The 17,000-nt window shown below is 49.8% G+C and overlaps 3 protein-coding genes across 4 annotated transcripts in view; 1 reads left to right on the top strand and 2 right to left on the bottom strand.

Moving 5' to 3' along the window:
• Positions 1–5,565, bottom strand: part of PLCB2 (phospholipase C beta 2) — a 63,303-nt gene extending 57,738 nt beyond the window's left edge. The window contains exons 1-2 of one of the 2 annotated variants that reach the window (XM_087740034.1): positions 5,396–5,565; positions 4,725–4,832 (exon numbers count right to left, since the gene is read on the bottom strand). The gene's annotated coding sequence lies outside the window, so the exon portion shown is untranslated. The remainder of the gene's footprint in view (positions 1–4,724; positions 4,833–5,395) is intronic. The other variant, XM_087740026.1, reaches the window with a different exon arrangement.
• An 80-nt stretch (positions 5,566–5,645) lies between these two features.
• INAFM2 (InaF motif containing 2) lies at positions 5,646–6,960 on the top strand. The gene has a single exon (XM_087746695.1). The coding sequence runs from the start codon at positions 5,868–5,870 to the stop codon at positions 6,303–6,305; it is 438 nt and encodes a 145-aa protein (XP_087602821.1). The 5' UTR covers positions 5,646–5,867; the 3' UTR covers positions 6,306–6,960.
• A 7,625-nt stretch (positions 6,961–14,585) lies between these two features.
• CCDC9B (coiled-coil domain containing 9B) overlaps positions 14,586–17,000 on the bottom strand; it is a 51,168-nt gene continuing 48,753 nt past the window's right edge. Inside the window, exon 13 of the mRNA XM_087739985.1 lies at positions 14,586–14,898. The gene's annotated coding sequence lies outside the window, so the exon portion shown is untranslated. The remainder of the gene's footprint in view (positions 14,899–17,000) is intronic.

Genomic DNA, 17,000 nt, shown 5'->3' with positions numbered 1-17,000 from the left:
TAAATCCTTTTCAGGCATACTTCTCACTCTTGAGAGAGCTTTCCCACCAAGGAAACATTCACTGTCCAAGGCTCTCTTGCAAGTAGGACATTCTCTTTATACTGTGCAGATGGCTCACAGGATAATAAAATGGCTCAAAACGGTCCTCACCAAGTTGATGATACAAGGTTGAAGCTGCTGATGCATCACTACCCTGAGCTACCAGCTTTCTGCCCAAGGCCTCCATCCTGAGCAAAACCAGACCTCTTGCTGTTGTATCTCAAATCAACATCACTTTTACTATCTTTACACCCACCTATAACCTCTGCAGATCGCTTTCCAAGTCAGTGCAAGACAGGGGGCTGCCAAACTTCACTTACCACAGCTAAAACAGAAGCTGAAGGAACTGAAAGAACATCCCCAACCTCCCCCATCTGTTATTGGATTAACAGGAGAGACAGCACCTTCCAACGTAAGACAGAGCAGATGTCAAAGTGTAAGAGGAAAATGCCAGGGAAGAACAGAATCTGATTCCCTGCAGGCTCCAAAGCGTAGACTGGAGCAACAGCGTGAAATAAGGCCTATCTCCTTTAGAAGAGCAGGCAGCAGAGCAAGAGAGATTGTCCCCTGTCAAGAGCAGAGACATTCTCTGTGACAGAAGGCTCAAGCCTAGCAAAGTATTTGCTCAAGGACTTCAGCCAAGAAACAGACAAATTTAAACATACCTATTCCATCCTTTAAACATAGGAGGCAGGTAGAAAGACCTCATCCATTTCTCCCCTTCCCAGCTCACAAATGTGACCAAGGAGACAGTATAAAGTTTAAAAAGCAACACAGCCAAATAAAAAAGTTAGAATTCTTTATGAAGTCTATCATCTGCCTGCAGAAGTCACACTGCCGGAGGCAGACACCAAGAACAAAAACCAGGGCCAGAGTTCAGACAAGGGAGTGTATAACATCATGGTGGTGAATTATGATTTTAAAGAGTTACACAAGCTAACCCAAGTGGAGTAATCAAGCCGCACACCTCACAGAGTAAGCTGATCATTTGTACGGTGTCACACCAACGGCCTCCTAACGGCAGGGCACAGGAAGGAATGGCAGAGTCACTGCCTTTGCTGAATCAAAAGCACAGGAGCAGCAGGACTGTGGGAAGCCATCCAGCCCATCCCAAGGCAGGATCAGCTGTGACATTTATCAGCTCTGACAGACATTAGTTCAGAGCACTTCAGGAGGCCTCCATTAACAGTAGAGACTCAACCACCTCCCAGGCAATCCAGTCTGGTGGTTCACTATTCTCAGAAGCACGGTCTGTACAGAGGTAATATCTTAGGCCAATAATCTTCCCTTAATTAAGTCTTCCCTGTCCTGAAGCACTAGATACTATCCACTGACTCTGAACATGGAAAATCAATAATACAAGTTTATTTAGCTACATCCTTTAGGGGCCCCGGGAGAGCAAACAAACATCCCATTGCAACAGGTTGCAGCAGAATTCAAGCAATGATGTTCAGTCAGGTAGGTAGAACACCAAATCTTCAACCACCTGCCTCAGCACTTTGGTTTTCAGCTGAACACAGGCAGAAGGCAGTAAGCAGCAGGCTTGCAAGTTTCCTAGTGGACCCTCAGACAAGAGCACTAAAAAAAAATTAGAGGAGCTTATAAACAATAGGACCCTGAAGAGTACAGCATTTCAACTGTCATGGGAGAAAGGCTCAATGTCCAAGGGCGATACAGCTCTCCTTTGCCAGCAGGTCCAGTCCCAGGGTGCACCATGCGCCCCTGACACCGTTTGTCTCGGATGAGCAATCTCTTTTGTGTTCTTTAGGCAAAAATCTCAGAGAAGACTAATTTGCAAGCTTTGTCTAGTGCCCGAGACATTCACTGACTTTACAAGACCTCTGAGCTCTGCACCCCAGAGCTCTTGCTACACCACAGGAGCCTACTCAACACACAGCTTGGTATTTCTGCCAAAACCCAGAGGACAAAAAGAAAATATCATTATTGCAGCTCTGGCTTCCTGGCTCTCATTTGTCTTTATGGGTGGTTGTTAGCAAGGAACTAAGTTTAGGAACAGAAGGCACACGCCTTCTGGCAGCTGCCTGCACTTGAACAAAAGGAGCTAGAGAGAAACTCACACCACCCATTTATTTGTTCACAGTAAAAAGAAAAGCTTACACCTGACTTCGGCAAAAGCCAACAAGACTTAGTATTTAATGAAGGCAAGGGTTGTCTTATTCAAAGCTGACACAGCAGAGGGCTTGGCATAGAGGCAAGAGCCTTAAGAACACCTAATTTCTTTAATAATGTGGTAGAACTGTTGTCTTCTATGAAGAGTAAGTCTACACTGCAGCCAGGAGGCACACCACAGCCTGAATAAGCAATGGATCAGTGCAATGGGGAGATGAAGATGCGAGGCTGAAGGCAGAACGTCTCCAGAATGACACAGTTCAGTTTTAAGACAACTACAGAGCTGTAGTCCTGAGGAGTGAAGTGGAGGGGAGCAAGAGAGGTGGGAAGGCAGGAAGGAGTGTAACTCATGTTGAATTACCTATTGCCACATTTTCTAGCTGGAGCAGCTTTAGCTGCTCCTAGAATCTACATTCAAATGATACAAGGTGTAGTGGGATCTCAACCACACCACACTCGCTACCTTTGCTGGGACTGCTTCTGCAACTCCACTGCATGTCCTTAGCCAATCCAGTCTGCCAAGACCTCCACTGATGGAAAAGGAGTGCTATAACTGTTGGATTCATAACCAGAGTTTTGGTGAGCAGAGTTAAAAAAAGCATCACCAGTGAAAGACCAGCAATCATTTGCACAGAGATTAAGAAGGATTGGCTTCCTTCCCAGGAGAGGGGAGACTAATTTTGGGGACACAGGACTAAGAAAAAGCAGTTATAGCTGCATATATTACACTGATACCTACCACCTCACTGTTACTTTCTGTGCCTATTTCCTGTATCAACCTGCTGACTCTTTTAAACATCCTTTATCAAGCTCAACATAATATACATTTGAATACCTAGCAGCACCAGGGCTCTCATTTTTGTCTACCAACTTCTGGACACAACAGGGTTGAAAGGAGGACGTAGCATCTCCAAGGACAGACTTAAAATGCAAGAAGACAACATGAACTAGACAAGCATCAGGCAAAAACTGTCAAGGCCTCATTCAGCCCCAGACGAACTGTCTGTGTATGCCAATCCGCTCCCCCAAAATTCCAGAATTGGAATTAAGGAAGATCATAAGAAAAAGACTTGGGGGAGGTAGTAATTCATCATCCTTTCACCAGAGGCAATGATAAATTGTATCAGTGGCAACAACAGATCACAGACAGCGTAAGGGTTTGGGATGAACCCATTTCTGCACAGATCATTTGAGGAAGAGCTGCGAGTGGATGCAGACAGCAGCCCAGTGAGGCTCTGCCTCTGCCCGTCTTTGCAGCATTCAACAGCAGGAAGGCGAAGGCCAGTGAGTACAGACCAGCAGCTGCGAGGATGGATTAAAAACAGAGCTGAAGATCTAAAAAGACAAAAAAGATCCAAACTCAAACTTAAAATACTCTGTAGCACAGAAGCCAAAAAGTCTCTGACCTCAAAATAAATAGCTCAGTGACACAGGTAGAGCAGAGGAAAGGTGTGCTGAAGTCACAATCAAGTTACAGCATTTTTCTTTTAAACACAAAGAAAAGATGGAGCAGCAGGCAGCTGCTGAACAAAACAAGCAGCAAGGGGAGAAGGGGTTGGAGCGAGCCAATTATCAAGAGAAAACAGACTGAAACATCAGTAGAAAGTCCATTTTGTAGGGATTGCTATAAATCCACATGTACCACTTCAATTAAGCACATACAAGGGAGTTTTTGTATAGAATCTATAGAACAGCATAGAAGATGCATTTCTGTGACTCAGGGAAGCTTTGCCAGTAGGATGCCATGAGCTCATGCTCTTCAGGTGTACAAAATTTGACTTCAACGAGAAGAACACAGACAGGTGCAATAAATCAGGGCAAGCGAGACAAAGAGGCCCACAGAAAAATCATCATACCTACTAACACATGTTTCCTAGACACACTGAGTTACAGCAACATTTCATGAAAATTAAGTATTTCAGGAGGAAAGAGCATGCCATTAGCTGTAGTTCAGAACTGTTTGGGTTGGAAGGGACCTTTAAAAATCATCTAGTCCAATCCCCCTGCCATGGGCAATAAGGCCCCTCTGCCCTGAACAGGCAGTGACCCTTGCAGTGCTAGCAAGGCAGCTGCGGTGGGATCCACTCACTCCTGTATCTACACTACATAGCCATGATTTTTATTACTATAGATGAGATTTGCGCTGAGGCCAAAGGGCAGAAGATCTCCAAAGGCAGCTGGCAGCACAATGTCACACCCTTTAGCCCTTCCATCCAGGCAAAACCAGGATGTGGATACAGAACATCCCCTGTCTGCATAGCTGCTCCCTCCCAAGAGTTCAGTCCCCAAAATTCCTTCGCCCCATAAGAACAATCAGCCAGAGGTTTTAGTCAACACAATCCACCTTTTGCCAAGAATTACAGTTATTTTGAAGTTACTCCATTTTATTCCCTAACATATTTTCTGCCCCAGTAGTCTTCCTCAGAGCTGCAAGCTCCATACTTCTTCCCGCAAAAACTCACAGGTTTTCTCTTTCTCTCCCAGCCCCACACATTTTTCCTGCTATTGAGAATAAAAATAAAACGCTACTGTTAACTCAAAACTGAATCACTCACTTCCTCTGATGCTTTTCTGGGTGACAGTCATTTTTCCAGCTGCTGTTAGCCTCTTTGGAACTGCAACTCCTTGTAAAGAGGTTTTCTGCTGCAACACACCTGACTGGCCTAAGATTTAAGGGAGGGAGAAAATGATTGTAAGAGGAGCAACTAAATCATGCTCAAAAGTAAACATCTTGCACCATAAAAAAAAGCTAATTCATACTCTAGAACAGTGTTTCAGCTGTCTTCTGAATAAGGCAATATAATGCTTTTGTGGGGGAACTAACACATCAATAGTAAGGTCAATCCAATCCTAATAGGAGTAGCACAGCTTTGGACTATCTCTGCAGGTCTGGGATCAGCCCAGTTTAAAGGGAACAAACCCAGCCTCTCTCCAGAAGTTGCTGCTTAGCCAGGGCACCCCTCAAGCCTCACAGAAGCTGCAGGCAGCATCAGGTACCCGCAGGCAGGGGGGCACCAAGTAACTTTTACCGAGAAGAGAGAGCAGAGGGGAGGTTGCTGCCCTCCTCCTCCCGCACCAGGCCTCTGCCAGGAGCCTTCCTCACACTCACCCCCCCTTGCAGCACTCCCCGTGCTCAGAGGCATCAAACAAGCCTGGATTTCGGCCTGGCTCGGCGGGACGCCGCCCGCGCTGCAGGCCGAGCCCTGAGACCCCCTCACCCGCGTACCTACCAGCCGCCCTCCGCCCAGAGCTGGCCCACCCAGGGCGGCAGAGGGCTCCGGCAGGCGGGAGGGCGGGCCGGCAGACCCGCCGAGGCGAGGGGCCCATCGCCGTCCCCTCCTCGCCATCGCCCAACGGCCGCCCCGCGCGCCCCCTCAGCAACGGCCGCGCACGCGCAGCGACCACACCCCGCTCCCCGCCTCGGGGGACGTCGCCCCTTTAAAGGCGCAGCCCCGCCGCCCCCGCCCCCGCCGGGCGGTGTTGCCCCTTTAAGCCCCGCCCCTCGCCCCCGCCCGCGGCCGGCGGAGCCGCCGGAGCAGCGCGGGCCGCGGGCAGCGGCCGGAGGCGGGCGGCACCGGTAGCGGCACCGGCGGCGGGCAGCGGACAGCGGCATGTCCTGAGGCGAGCGGCGGCGCGGAGCCGGGCCGGGCCCCACCACGGAGGGGTCGGTGGAGCAGCGGGCCAAGGGCCGGGCCCCCATGAAGGAGAAGGAGGCGGGGGCGGAGCGGGGCAAGCCCGCCACTTACACCGGGGACAAGAAGGCGCGCATGGCGGCCAAGACCAACAAGAAGTGGGTGCGCCTGGCCACCGTGCTGGCCTACGTCCTCTCCGTCTCGCTGGCCGCCATCGTCCTCGCCGTCTACTACAGCCTCATCTGGCAACCGGTGCGCGGCGGCGGCGGCTCCTCCGGCCCCGGCCCCGCCGCCGCCGCCACCCCGCAGCCCCGCGCCGCGCCGCCGGGCCCCGCGGCCAGCCGCCCGCCCGCCTCGCAGCCCGCCGGACCCACGCAGGAGGCTCCGCCAGCGCCGCCGCGGACGGGCCCCGGCCTCGCCGAGACGGACCGCCCGGACGCCTCGCCGCCGCCCGGAGCCGAGGCGGGCGCCGCCGCGCCGCGCCGGGTGCGCGGCAGCCCCTGAGGCGGCCTGGGCGGGCGCCCCCCGGCCGGGCGGGAGGACGGACGGGCCCGGCGGACTGCGGAGAGCGGCCGGCGCCGCCCCGGGGCGGGGGGGGGCTCTGCCGGGGCCGGGAGGAGGGGGATGCGGCGGCCGGGCTCGGCGGAGGACGGAGGCGGCCGCCCGAGGCGGGATCGCCCGCTCGCCCCGGCCGCGCTCGGCGCTGGGGAGGCGGCACCGCGACGCCCGGCGCGGCCGAGCCCCGAAGAGCTCGGGCTGGAGACTGACCCGGCCCGGGGGTCGGCGGGGGACGGAGGCGCTTCTGCCCGCTGGAACTGCGGGGTCGTTTCCCCCCCCGTTTTTCCTCAAAAGGGAATTTCGTGGCTTCGTTCTCTTCCCTCACCGGGGCTAGCTTCTCCCTTCGAACCTGCATCGAATTCCTGCGCTATTTATGCCAGTCTGTTACCTATAAAAGGATCTCGGTGTCCAAAATTCCTCACTATTTACAGGATCAGCTGGGAACAATGTGAATTTAGAGGCTGTAATCCATTGTTCAAGTAAAAACAGTTTTGTTTAACAATGAGCATAAACTTATTTAAAAACATGTGAAAGGTAAATTGACTTGTTTACTATATTAAAATATTTTCCCAATATGAAAGTCTCTGTAATACAGTATGTTCTCTTCGGTGGCGGGAGGAGGATTTGGGCGGAATGTCGAACTGGAAGGGATCGCCAGGTAGCAAAAATGGTTTGCCCGCTGTCATGGGCAACTGTGGCATGTAATGTTGTTGATGCGTTTGTCATTGGTCTCCGTAGGCGAGGCTGGGGAAACCTCCGTACGTGCCGAACTCCTGCTAATCGTGGCAGCTAAGCTTTGGTGATGAAAGGTTTGATCTTTCCTGACAGAAGCAGGTGGAGCTGCGGCGGTGGGCGCCGCTGGGCGGTGTGCGGCGCGGTGTTTCGTGGCTCGTGCACTCGTGCTCTTGCCTGCATGGGACCGCTGAGCTTCCAGGCTCTTCGGCGGCACGCCGGCGCCAGCCGGCTCCGATGTGCCCTGGGCAGGCTTTCCTCCCAGCCTGATGCCTTCCTGCCCTGTCGTCTTCCGAAATGCTCCGCGTGGCCCTGTTCATTGATGAGCAGTGCAAAACCCTGGCCTTTAATGACTGTAGGATGTGGGCTGTCAGCTAGGAAACCCTTAGACCTGTGTCATTCTGGGCAGCTGCTTTTCAGATTGATGGTTTCGGTGGAATGCCTTAACTGTGAGGCTGCCAGGCTATTCCACGTCCCTGTGAAATGATCCCTGGAGTTCAGGTTTCCTCTGCTGAGGGATAAAAATGTGCTCTGATGCGGTGTACCTATTTCAGTTGTGCAACTCACGAAGGTATTGCAAAATACGGCACTTGACTTTGTTAAAGTTGGGGGGAAATAGCTGTTTCGTATCTACATCAGAATGCTTTGGGCTGGTGGTGGTGTGTTCAGCCGGTGTCAGCCGGGCATTTCCTTTACAGCATCGTTACAGGTGGAAACCAGGAGCAGAGCGCTTCCAGAAAGAAATGGGGCAAAAGGCGGGAGTGGTTTGGGTGTGATCTTCTACCCTCCTTTTCCGTTTTCTGGAGAGCATGCAGGGAAGTCTGTATGTTGTTAATGCGCTAAAAAAGAAGGCTAGCTTGTGGGAAGGAAAAAAGATGACGCTTAAGTCATTTGAGCCAAAAGTGTGTGTGTGATCATTGCCGCTTTTCTGCAGGGCAGGTGGAAGAGCTGGTGAAGGAGCTGAAAGCCCAGAGCTGCTGCTGCCACCCTGTTACCTCCTGAGCTGCTCCTAAACTCTTCCTATTTACCCGCTGTCGTGGCAGGACTGATGGCATCCTGGCGGCAGCACCGGATCACAGCTTTGGCCGGACGGTTGGCTGGGTTTAGCCCCGTGTGTGTCTGTCCTGTAGCAGCGGGTGATTTTGCTCCCTTGGCAGTTCTGCCTGCAGCACGTTGATACCTGTTTGCGGGGCTGCCACACGCATGCAGTGCTGGGTCCTGGTGATGATGATGCTCTTTGCTCTCCTTGGTGTAGGCCGCTGGTTGTCGGGGGAGAGGCTTTCTGCAGCTCTCTAAGGGAGGAATGAGGGAAAGAGAAACAAAACAGGCTCATTGTTTGGTGCCAGTTGAGTTTAGTCTGTTTCTTGGCTCTGGTACTAAATGCAGCACCAGTTGGGAAGCATCCCTGGGAGGGAGCTTGTGTTTAACTTTTAAAACCTTTGAAGATAAATACGAGCTGGGTGGGATTACACAGATGCTGGCATTTCTCTGGTCCTGGCCTGCAGCTCAGAACTGGGGACTCTGTGGTGGCTTCGAACAGTGCAGCCAACGTATGCTGGCTATACACAGACTCCGGGCATTTTTCACTTTGAATACAATTGCTCTCAGAAGACTAATAGAGCATGGCTGCGTAGAAGAGGGAGTGAATTGAATTAAATGGGCTGCGTGGCCCTCTTCCAGCCTGTCACGTAACTGCGGAGAGATGCCTTCTATTCAGGAGCAGGGGCAACTTAAAGCTCTTCACCTGGTCTGTGGTTTTGGTGGCAAAGGATCTTAGGGACGGTGACAGTGTTCCAATCCACTTTATCAAAGGGAGTAGACCCATTGCTGATGGTTGCCTCCCTTTCCGGTGCTGAAAATAGTTGATGAGCCAGTACAAAGATGGTTGTGGCTGTCTTCGTTCCTGTATGAAAGTGCAGGCTTGATGAGTTCCCAGGCTGTGCTTTGGCATCTTCTCCTCTGCTGACAAATTGAGATTTAAGGGAAACACTTCTATTTCTGTACCTGTTACAACGGGCTTTAGAGCATCCTGTTACTTCACTACCGTTGTACTAAGTGTGCAAGGGAGGGGAAACTTTGGCTCCTAAAGATGCAGAGGGATCGTGGACTGCTGGCCTAATGGCCAGGGAGCTTTTGTGATTTGAGCAGCCTTGTTTTCCAAAGCCCTTTTGGACCTAGATTCTTCAGCTAAAATCTCTTCTACATCCTTTCCCTAGTGAGGAATCATAGTCCTCCGGAGGAAAATACGTTCCCCTTGAGATACTACGGTTTCCAGCCCGCGATGAGCCGGTCTCTGTGCTTGTTACTCTTTTCATGGCAGACTGTCCAAGAAATCGGTGACTAGGCGCACCTTGCAAAGAATTCTGGTAACGATTCGTCTGGACTGGTTTCTAGGCGTAAGCTAACTTCAAAATTCAGGGTTGTAGGGATTTCTTGGGAAGTAGGTTGGCTGCAACAGATAACAGCTGGGTTGTCATCTTGGATTGTGAATTTGTGCAGTACGTTGCCATCTTTGTATGAGACAGTCATCTGCATCTGAACAGAGATTTTTAGTGCCCTAAAATGGTGCGGTCACCAGGCTCGGGTAAACCTGAGGTTTAAACGGCAGACTGTCTTGCTATCTGTTGTATTACTTCAGCTCCAATTCAGTCTTTCCCTTCATTGCTCCTCAAAAAAAAATAAATCAGTTCACTTAGTGTAATTGTATCAGGCGAGATAAGGCCTGGGCTTTTGTGTTGCTTCCTAGATAGAAATCGCTGTAACCGCATGATTTGTAATGTTATTTCCTTGGAATTGCTGGTGAGGATTATTCCCTTTACACAAATGCTGTCCTGCGTGGTACCTGCAAACAGAACTGTGCGGATCTGCCCGAAAGGGAGTTGTCTGCGAGTCCGTTTGGACAAAGAAGGTAATCGACCCCAGTGAAATGCTGGGTTAACAAGAGTCTCAAAACTTCGAACTGTGGGATGGTGGCTGTAAGAATATGGTTGGAATGGTGGCATCTGTGCTTCTATTTTTTTACTTCAGTTTTTTATTGATTAAACATGCTAATAATTCTGTAATGCCAACTTTCCTCCAAGCTTTGAGTCTCTGTATCATTTAGGGCCCGAGTTCCAGATTTTTGTCCTGTAAGAGCCTTTAAAAAAATGTGGCACAGAGAACAGAAGTCTCCGTACGTTTGTGCTTCAGGTGCAACTTAGTTCTGAAAGGCGGTGACAGAATGCATTGTTGTCAAGGGAAATAAAGGTAAATACCACGGTAGCTTTGATTTTCCAGTTCCTAATCACAGTAATCACTTAAGAGGACGGAGAGAAGACCAGGTCATGTTCTGCTTTTCCTTTCTGACTGAGAAGAGTGGCATGAGGGAGGAATCGGACTTCTTGTGAGAAAATTTCTGCTAATACTGCCTTGTCCAGCTCTCACGTGCCAACGGTGACCCTCCAGCGCTGCGTAACGCTGCCTCTGCTTACATCCTTACAGAAGGATTTGAACTGCAAGCTTCGTCAAATGGAAGCGCTCCCTAGAAGGAGGAGTAATAAGTGAAGAATTATTAATGATGTCCTGTCAAGGGTGTATCTAGATCAGAGGATGCTTTCTCAGACCTTCTTGGTTCCTTCCTTGCACGTAGATGCCTTTGGACTCACACCCATTGAGCTCAATTTGTTCAAGGAGAGCGCATCGGTGTAAGTCACGTGCAGAGGGACCAGGAGGGAGGGAAATAGCTGGGGAAAAAGTTACTGGAGCGTGTAATATGCTCCAGCAGCTGGCTCACGTTTTCATCTTCTAAAAGCTACCTTTTCCCCACGCATGTTCTCTCGTGGTCTCAACTGATGTAATGCATGCCATCTTGAGCCCCGATCCCTGGGACTGGGCTGTATTTTTGACAGGGAAGGTGGTGGTATTTTTACTCCAGATCTTGACTGAATTCGTGAGTGTAGCTGAAAAGCAGTCTTGTGGTGCCGTCTCTGACAAAATCAGCAGCTGCTCCTGGGGATCTCCTTCAGAGAAGTCAAAACTAATCTCAGTGGGCTGCGCTGGAAAGGGTTACGCATGGGGGGGTGTTACTGATGGCTGGCTGCGAGCCCCGGAGGTGCTGGCGCGTGTGGAGAGGGAAAGGGTGTAAGGAACAGTTGTACCTGAGCTGAAGCATAAAGCTAAGGAGGTGAAGCTTGACTTGTGGCTATTCTGCCTGTGTTCGGAGGCAGTTTTGGGAGAGCCTCCTGTCTGGTTGGCTGTTGTGTCACCGCACTGAGCTGGTGTGATGGGGAAACAGCTGCGACTTCCCCGTGCGTTAGCTCCGGGGGCCTGCGACCTGGTCGAGCTGTTGTACAGCCTTTCCAAGGGAAGGCAGCAGGCAGCGTTCTGAACTTCTCAGCGGTGCTGTACCTTGCTCCTGCTCTGTGACTCTAACTGACTTAAAAAGCTTTCCACGTAACTTAAAAAGCACTAACTACTGTAATATGCACTTTAAATAAAAAAAATTTCTGACTAAATGCCAGTTTAGCTCTAGGCTCCTATGCCATTTGCAACCAATTTATCTGGAGGGGAACTGGTATGGAAAATCAGTGGATGTTTCTGTGATTTCTACTTCTAGCCTCTGTGCAGGGCTTTACTTGTTCGTAATCTGTGCGGTATGCTTCTGCTGTAGGTGTTAGACTTGTTGAGGTAGGAGCGGAGAGCTGGAACGGCTGTCAAGATTTTATGTTGTTGCCTTCTGCAAGAATTGGCTTGGTAAAGCTTTCGAAACTGAAGTATCTCCAACTTTATCCAGATGTATTTTTGTCCTTGGCTTGAGGTTTTTTAAATTGATCTCTCTATACAAGAGTTGATTCACTAGTCTGAAATCGATTTTGATACCAGTTTTAGCTACAGAGTTGCTGTGTTGAAACTGATGCTAAATTTTGCCAACTAGAAGAGTGTCTAGCAGCAAGCTGTTCCTTTGGTTTAAAGAAAAAGAGGTTTTCTTCTTAAGAGTCACTGCTGCTTTCCTGTTGTCTGGAAGAGCTAGAATAACTTTGACAAAATCCCTGAGCTACCAGCCACTGCTGGCTGGAAGCAGGTACCTTTATAGGCAGATGAATTTGCACTCTGCAAGCTGCCGTCGCGTTTGTTTGCAAGACAAGTGCTGTGGCAACGAGAAGGCTTTGATGCCTCTCTGAAAAAGCGAGCCTTGTGTTACGACGCAGGCTTTAATCACTGCCGTGAGCTTTTCGGGTGAGGTAGCTGAGCTAGCCCAAGAGTTAAGCGCTTTCCTAAGGGGGAGGCAATCTGAACGGGAGAAAGCAGAGATTACTGATTCAATTCAGAAAACTCTACATGTGGGACTGAGAAACACTAAGAAACTGGAGCTTTTTCTTCATTACAACTTTTATTTCATATAAATAATCCCTCTACATCAGATTTTTCAACTTCTCAGTCTTTTCTCTCACTGTAAAGAAGAAACAGCTAGCCACAGTTTTCTGAAAAATTGCAATCCAGGCACCAACCAAAGTGCATTCGAGCAAAGTGTTAATGAGCAGGAAAAAATTACACTTAGAACAGGCACTATCTGTACAGTCCCATCCCTGGAGCTTGGTACAGACTCACTCCTTCCTAGGCATCGTTAAATGCAAAGTCACTTGGATTTGCAGGAGAAAAAGAAGAGGCAAATGGGGAAAAGTGGAAGTTTTCCTTTCCAAAAGGAGTCTAGGGTGATAAGATACAGCAGCAATTGCAGTTGGGTTTTTGATCTCTACAATGAAGTGCTGGACCAGGGGCAAGGTAGAGCTTCTGTCTAGCTGGCTGCGTGCCTGGCCGCTGCCGGGGTGCAGCAGGCTCTTGATCTGAGGCTGCATTTTGCACGGACCATGAGGCAAGCCGGTTCCTGGTATACGCTGGTAATGACCCAGTCTGACTGGGCCAAGATTGAGGTCAGTGACCTGATGTAAAAAATAATAATAAATTAAAAAATGAAACAATTGTAAGCAAGTTTTTGAGCCAGTCAGATAAGGAAAATCAGCCTTTAACAGTGATGGAGAATCTCCAGGACCTCGCGCAGTTTTACAATCTGGCTTTTATCTATCTGTTCTTTTATCTGTTGGATAAGTCCAAATAAACCCAGTCTGGGCTTTGGTGGGGTGAAGATGTTTCTACTAATAAAACATGAAAGCTGCACGCTCTGTTTCTGGCTAATGCCTGGTCTGAAGCCAGTAACTCTCCTGAATTTGGCACGTAGAGGAAATTCCCAGGCTTGTCCTTCGTGAGATAGGCACTGTGGATCTAAGTTATGTGGAAAACCAAAATGTTTATCTTTGCAAATATTAGTTTATTAAAACAGCGTACAGTATTTCAGTCCACACTTGCCAACCATATCACCAAGGCAGTCTGCCATTTTGGTTAGCGAATGCATCCTGCAATGAAATCCAATAAATCTCCACTCATATGGGTCTGCACGTACATTTACTCCTGCATCGAGTTTTAGAGCAGCACTTCAAAAGGCGGGTGATAGCCTCTCTGCTCTGTCGTTCAGAAGTCAGAAATTATGTTGTGTTATTCCTTGTGCCTGCTTTCTGCCTTCTCCTTAATTGGTTGCCATATTTCAGCTAGGTCCTAGTTTGCTGTGAATCTCTCGGCTCCTTGGAAATCCAAGCAGCTGGCATTCTTGCTCACTTATGCCTGTAAATGCTCATCCAGATCCTCGATTTGAAAGGTGTCTTTTAAGGCCAGGTCAAAAATGTCTGCATGGCAGCTTCCAGGGAAACCTCTTATTCAAGCACAAGGCTATGAAAGGCACAACCAGGACGGTGAAAGCATGTGATAGGAAGCCTTAGACCTTCAGCTCCAATTTGGCCTGGGTTCTGCTGCCGACTCCTCTGTGCAGTGTGGTGGAGAAGGTGACTGCATTTGTGCTGTCCTCCTCCTTGTCCTGCGTGGCACATAGAGCTGCAAGATCTCCAGTTACTGTAGCCTTCCTGCTCTTACGGAGCGGGCATGGTGTTCTGCCGAGCTGCATGCGTACCTGCTCAACCTGGCAGCCACCTTCCTTAGAAAAAAGCAGAGATGTGCCGATTCAGCCTCTGCTGCTTGTGCCCTGCTACATCTAACAAGGAGGAAAGCAAGCTTTTAAAGGATGAGATGCTGTGGTCGACGTGTGCTTGTCAAAAGCACCCGCGCCCCACAGCGTAACTCAAGAATGCTCCGTCCCCTTTGTGCCCCGTGGTCCCTGCAACTACTGTATGCCTCTGCCAACACTTCAACCACATACAAACCTCTAGTACAAGAGCTGCTCTGAACGCTACTTTTTCATCCACCTACTGAACTACAACGTAACGCCTCTCACTCTGCCTCCTAATGCTCTGTCCCTCGCCCGCTCCCTGCCCAGTGGCGAGGGAGAGCTCGCGCAGCCCCTGCCGTCCTCCGGCACATGCAGTTCCCTGCCAGCCTCTGGGGGAGGAAACGGTGGGGTGCCCAGAAACCTAAATCTTAACTTTAAACAGAATTAGTCATTAAATAAAATAAAGTGCATCCAGTAGACATTTCATTGGCTTGCCACACAGCTGCAATATAGGCAAAACAAATACAAAAGAAAAGTGACGGTGTTTTCTTTGTAGGCTGGGGGTGTGCAGCCTTCCCTGTCCTTTAGCATACGGATCGGAAAGGGTGACGCCGAAACGGGGAGCGGGGAGTGGTGATGGGGGACCCCATGTGTTGTGAATGGGTGCTGAAGGGCACAGGGCAGGTGCTGAAAGCTGATTTCATAGAAGGTCAAAGAGTGAGGACAAGCTTGTGCTCCTCTTCTCTTCTCATCCACCACCTTCAGCATGTTCTCCTGTGAAACGAGAGCAGAGACAGCAGCGGGATTATCGGTCTTTAGGGAACTGCTGAGCAGTAAATTAAAAATGTCTGCTGAGTTGCAGCCTCACCTTCCTGCACGGCGGGGGCTGCTTGGGGGGTACCACTGTAGCACAACCCAGATACCTGTCTGCCAAATCCGACGGGAGCAACGGGGGGCTCCGCAGCCCAGGGGATGAGCTGAATGTATGAGTCTGGATGAAACACGCTCCCAGTCCTCCTCTGGGTTAGGTAAGACTGCTTTCTCTCTGCTTTTGTCTCAAGAACGATAATCTTTGCATGTTTTTGTCTGTGCTTGCACAGCACCTGGCGCAACAAGAGGAGGAGGTGATTTGGGGTAGGACTTTGTGGCTCGCTCTGGTGAAACTTGGCCTGGGGGTGCAGCACTTGTGTTTGCCAAGGGCAGAAGGGTGTATCAGCTTTTCTCCAGTGCAAACGCTAACTCCTGAGTGGAGCCTGCTGTCCTGTAGCTGCCCTCAGACCGAGATACGTTGATTTTAATTGGGAAAGGCAGACTTTTTTTTTTCCTGCAGTTGCCAGATGCTTCGGTGCTACTCAGAATTGCTGAGCTGGCGTTTTTCTGCATCCATGTTTAAATCCACAGATCTGCCTTTTGCTGATGCAGATTTCAGCACCGAAAGCTCACAAGAAAGGGCAGAGGGGGGATATGAAAAGAAAAACAGATGAAATACCATAAAGGCAGGAGAGGCGATAGTAAGCTTGGCTTGGATAAAAAGGAAACCTCTAAAGGAACCATTTAAGGCCACAGCCACGGCTATCTAATAAGGAACTGCACTGAAATCATACCCGAGGTACTGAAATCATTGATGCTATGTACAGCCGAGAGGAGATTCTAAGATAGGGGCTGGAGACATTTTTCATTGTCCTGTATGTGCGCAACGGAGGGGCTTGGCCGCACCCCGCTGCCGAGGGGGTGCTCAGTGCTGCAGCAGCACGCTCCTGGGATTTCACGTTATTGGGAAGGGCCGGGAAGCAGATTTTCAGAGTTGTGCTTGGTGATCCAAATATTGTAAAATAATCTGTTTTACATGTCTGAACTGACTCCAGAGCTAGCTCTGGTTTTTGTTAATCTAGTTTATTATTAATGGTTTCAAAAGTCTCTTTGACAGCCCTGTGCTATGAGTGATGGTAGACGATTCTCTTTCCTGTTTGCAATATTATTCTTTCAATACAGACACCTCCTTTCTGTGCATGAGTGAGCCTTTACAGCCAAGACGCTGGTGGGCTTTAAAGTCATTACTTCTCTTAGTAATCAGACACAGCGATTACCATTTCTCTCATTTCACACTGTACCTCTTTTCCATGCGTAACTCAAGGGCCGGGCGGAGATTTAGCGAGCTGTGCGCTGGCGACTGTTGCGAGCCGAGGCTCAGGACAGCGATGCGGCTGTGCGCTGCCTTTGACTCTGCCATCCGCAGCGAGGGGATGCAGTGCCAAATCTCCCTCCGTGTGTCACTGACATGAGAGGATTGATGCGGATCGCTGGTGGTCTATCTCAAAGGCCCCATCTGCCTCACGTTTCCCAGCCTGACAGAGCCTGGCTGGACGTGGGATGTCACTGGTATGGCTTTCACAGCCATGCCAACAGCAGGCCGTTGTAGGACCTACCGGTTAAATCTGCTGTCATGGGGGTGGATGTACATGAAGTCCCTGAAGACTGCAGCTGATGAAGTCTGGCAGTTTGGCCCTTCTTCCTTCAGCTGAGATTGGCACTATCCCTCCTCTGCTTGGGTTGGAGGCCGTAATTTTGTTGGGTCTCTCCTGGGGCAGGTCCAGAGTTCCCAGAGACAATTTTGTTCTTAGTGTGCCACTCAGACAGTCTCGTGAAATACCACAAGGCAGTCTCAGACATCACATGTAAGGACCATCTGTTAGACATCATCATACCAGATTTTCTCACTTAGCGTTTTTTAAATGGATATATATGTCAGCTGTTCCAACATACAGTGTAAGGCCAGAAAAAAGACCACTAAGCTCATGAGACATCTTCTACCTAGCACAGGCCATTGGACACCCCTGAATTAATTCCCATTTGAATTAGAACTGATTTATTTAAGA

The sequence above is a fragment of the Nipponia nippon genome, unplaced genomic scaffold (assembly GCF_047370975.1).
Source record: "Nipponia nippon isolate SJK-2023a ecotype South Korea unplaced genomic scaffold, ASM4737097v1 scaffold_10, whole genome shotgun sequence".
Classification (NCBI taxonomy): domain Eukaryota; kingdom Metazoa; phylum Chordata; class Aves; order Pelecaniformes; family Threskiornithidae; genus Nipponia; species Nipponia nippon.
The sequence above is the reverse complement of the archived record's forward strand: the minus strand, read 5'-3'. Positions and strand labels throughout refer to the sequence as shown.

Bases quoted from the DNA above. Each gene is read 5' to 3' on its own strand.
- INAFM2 (XM_087746695.1), top strand. From the start codon at position 5,868: ATGAAGGAGAAGGAGGCGGGGGCGGAGCGGGGCAAGCCCGCCACTTAC.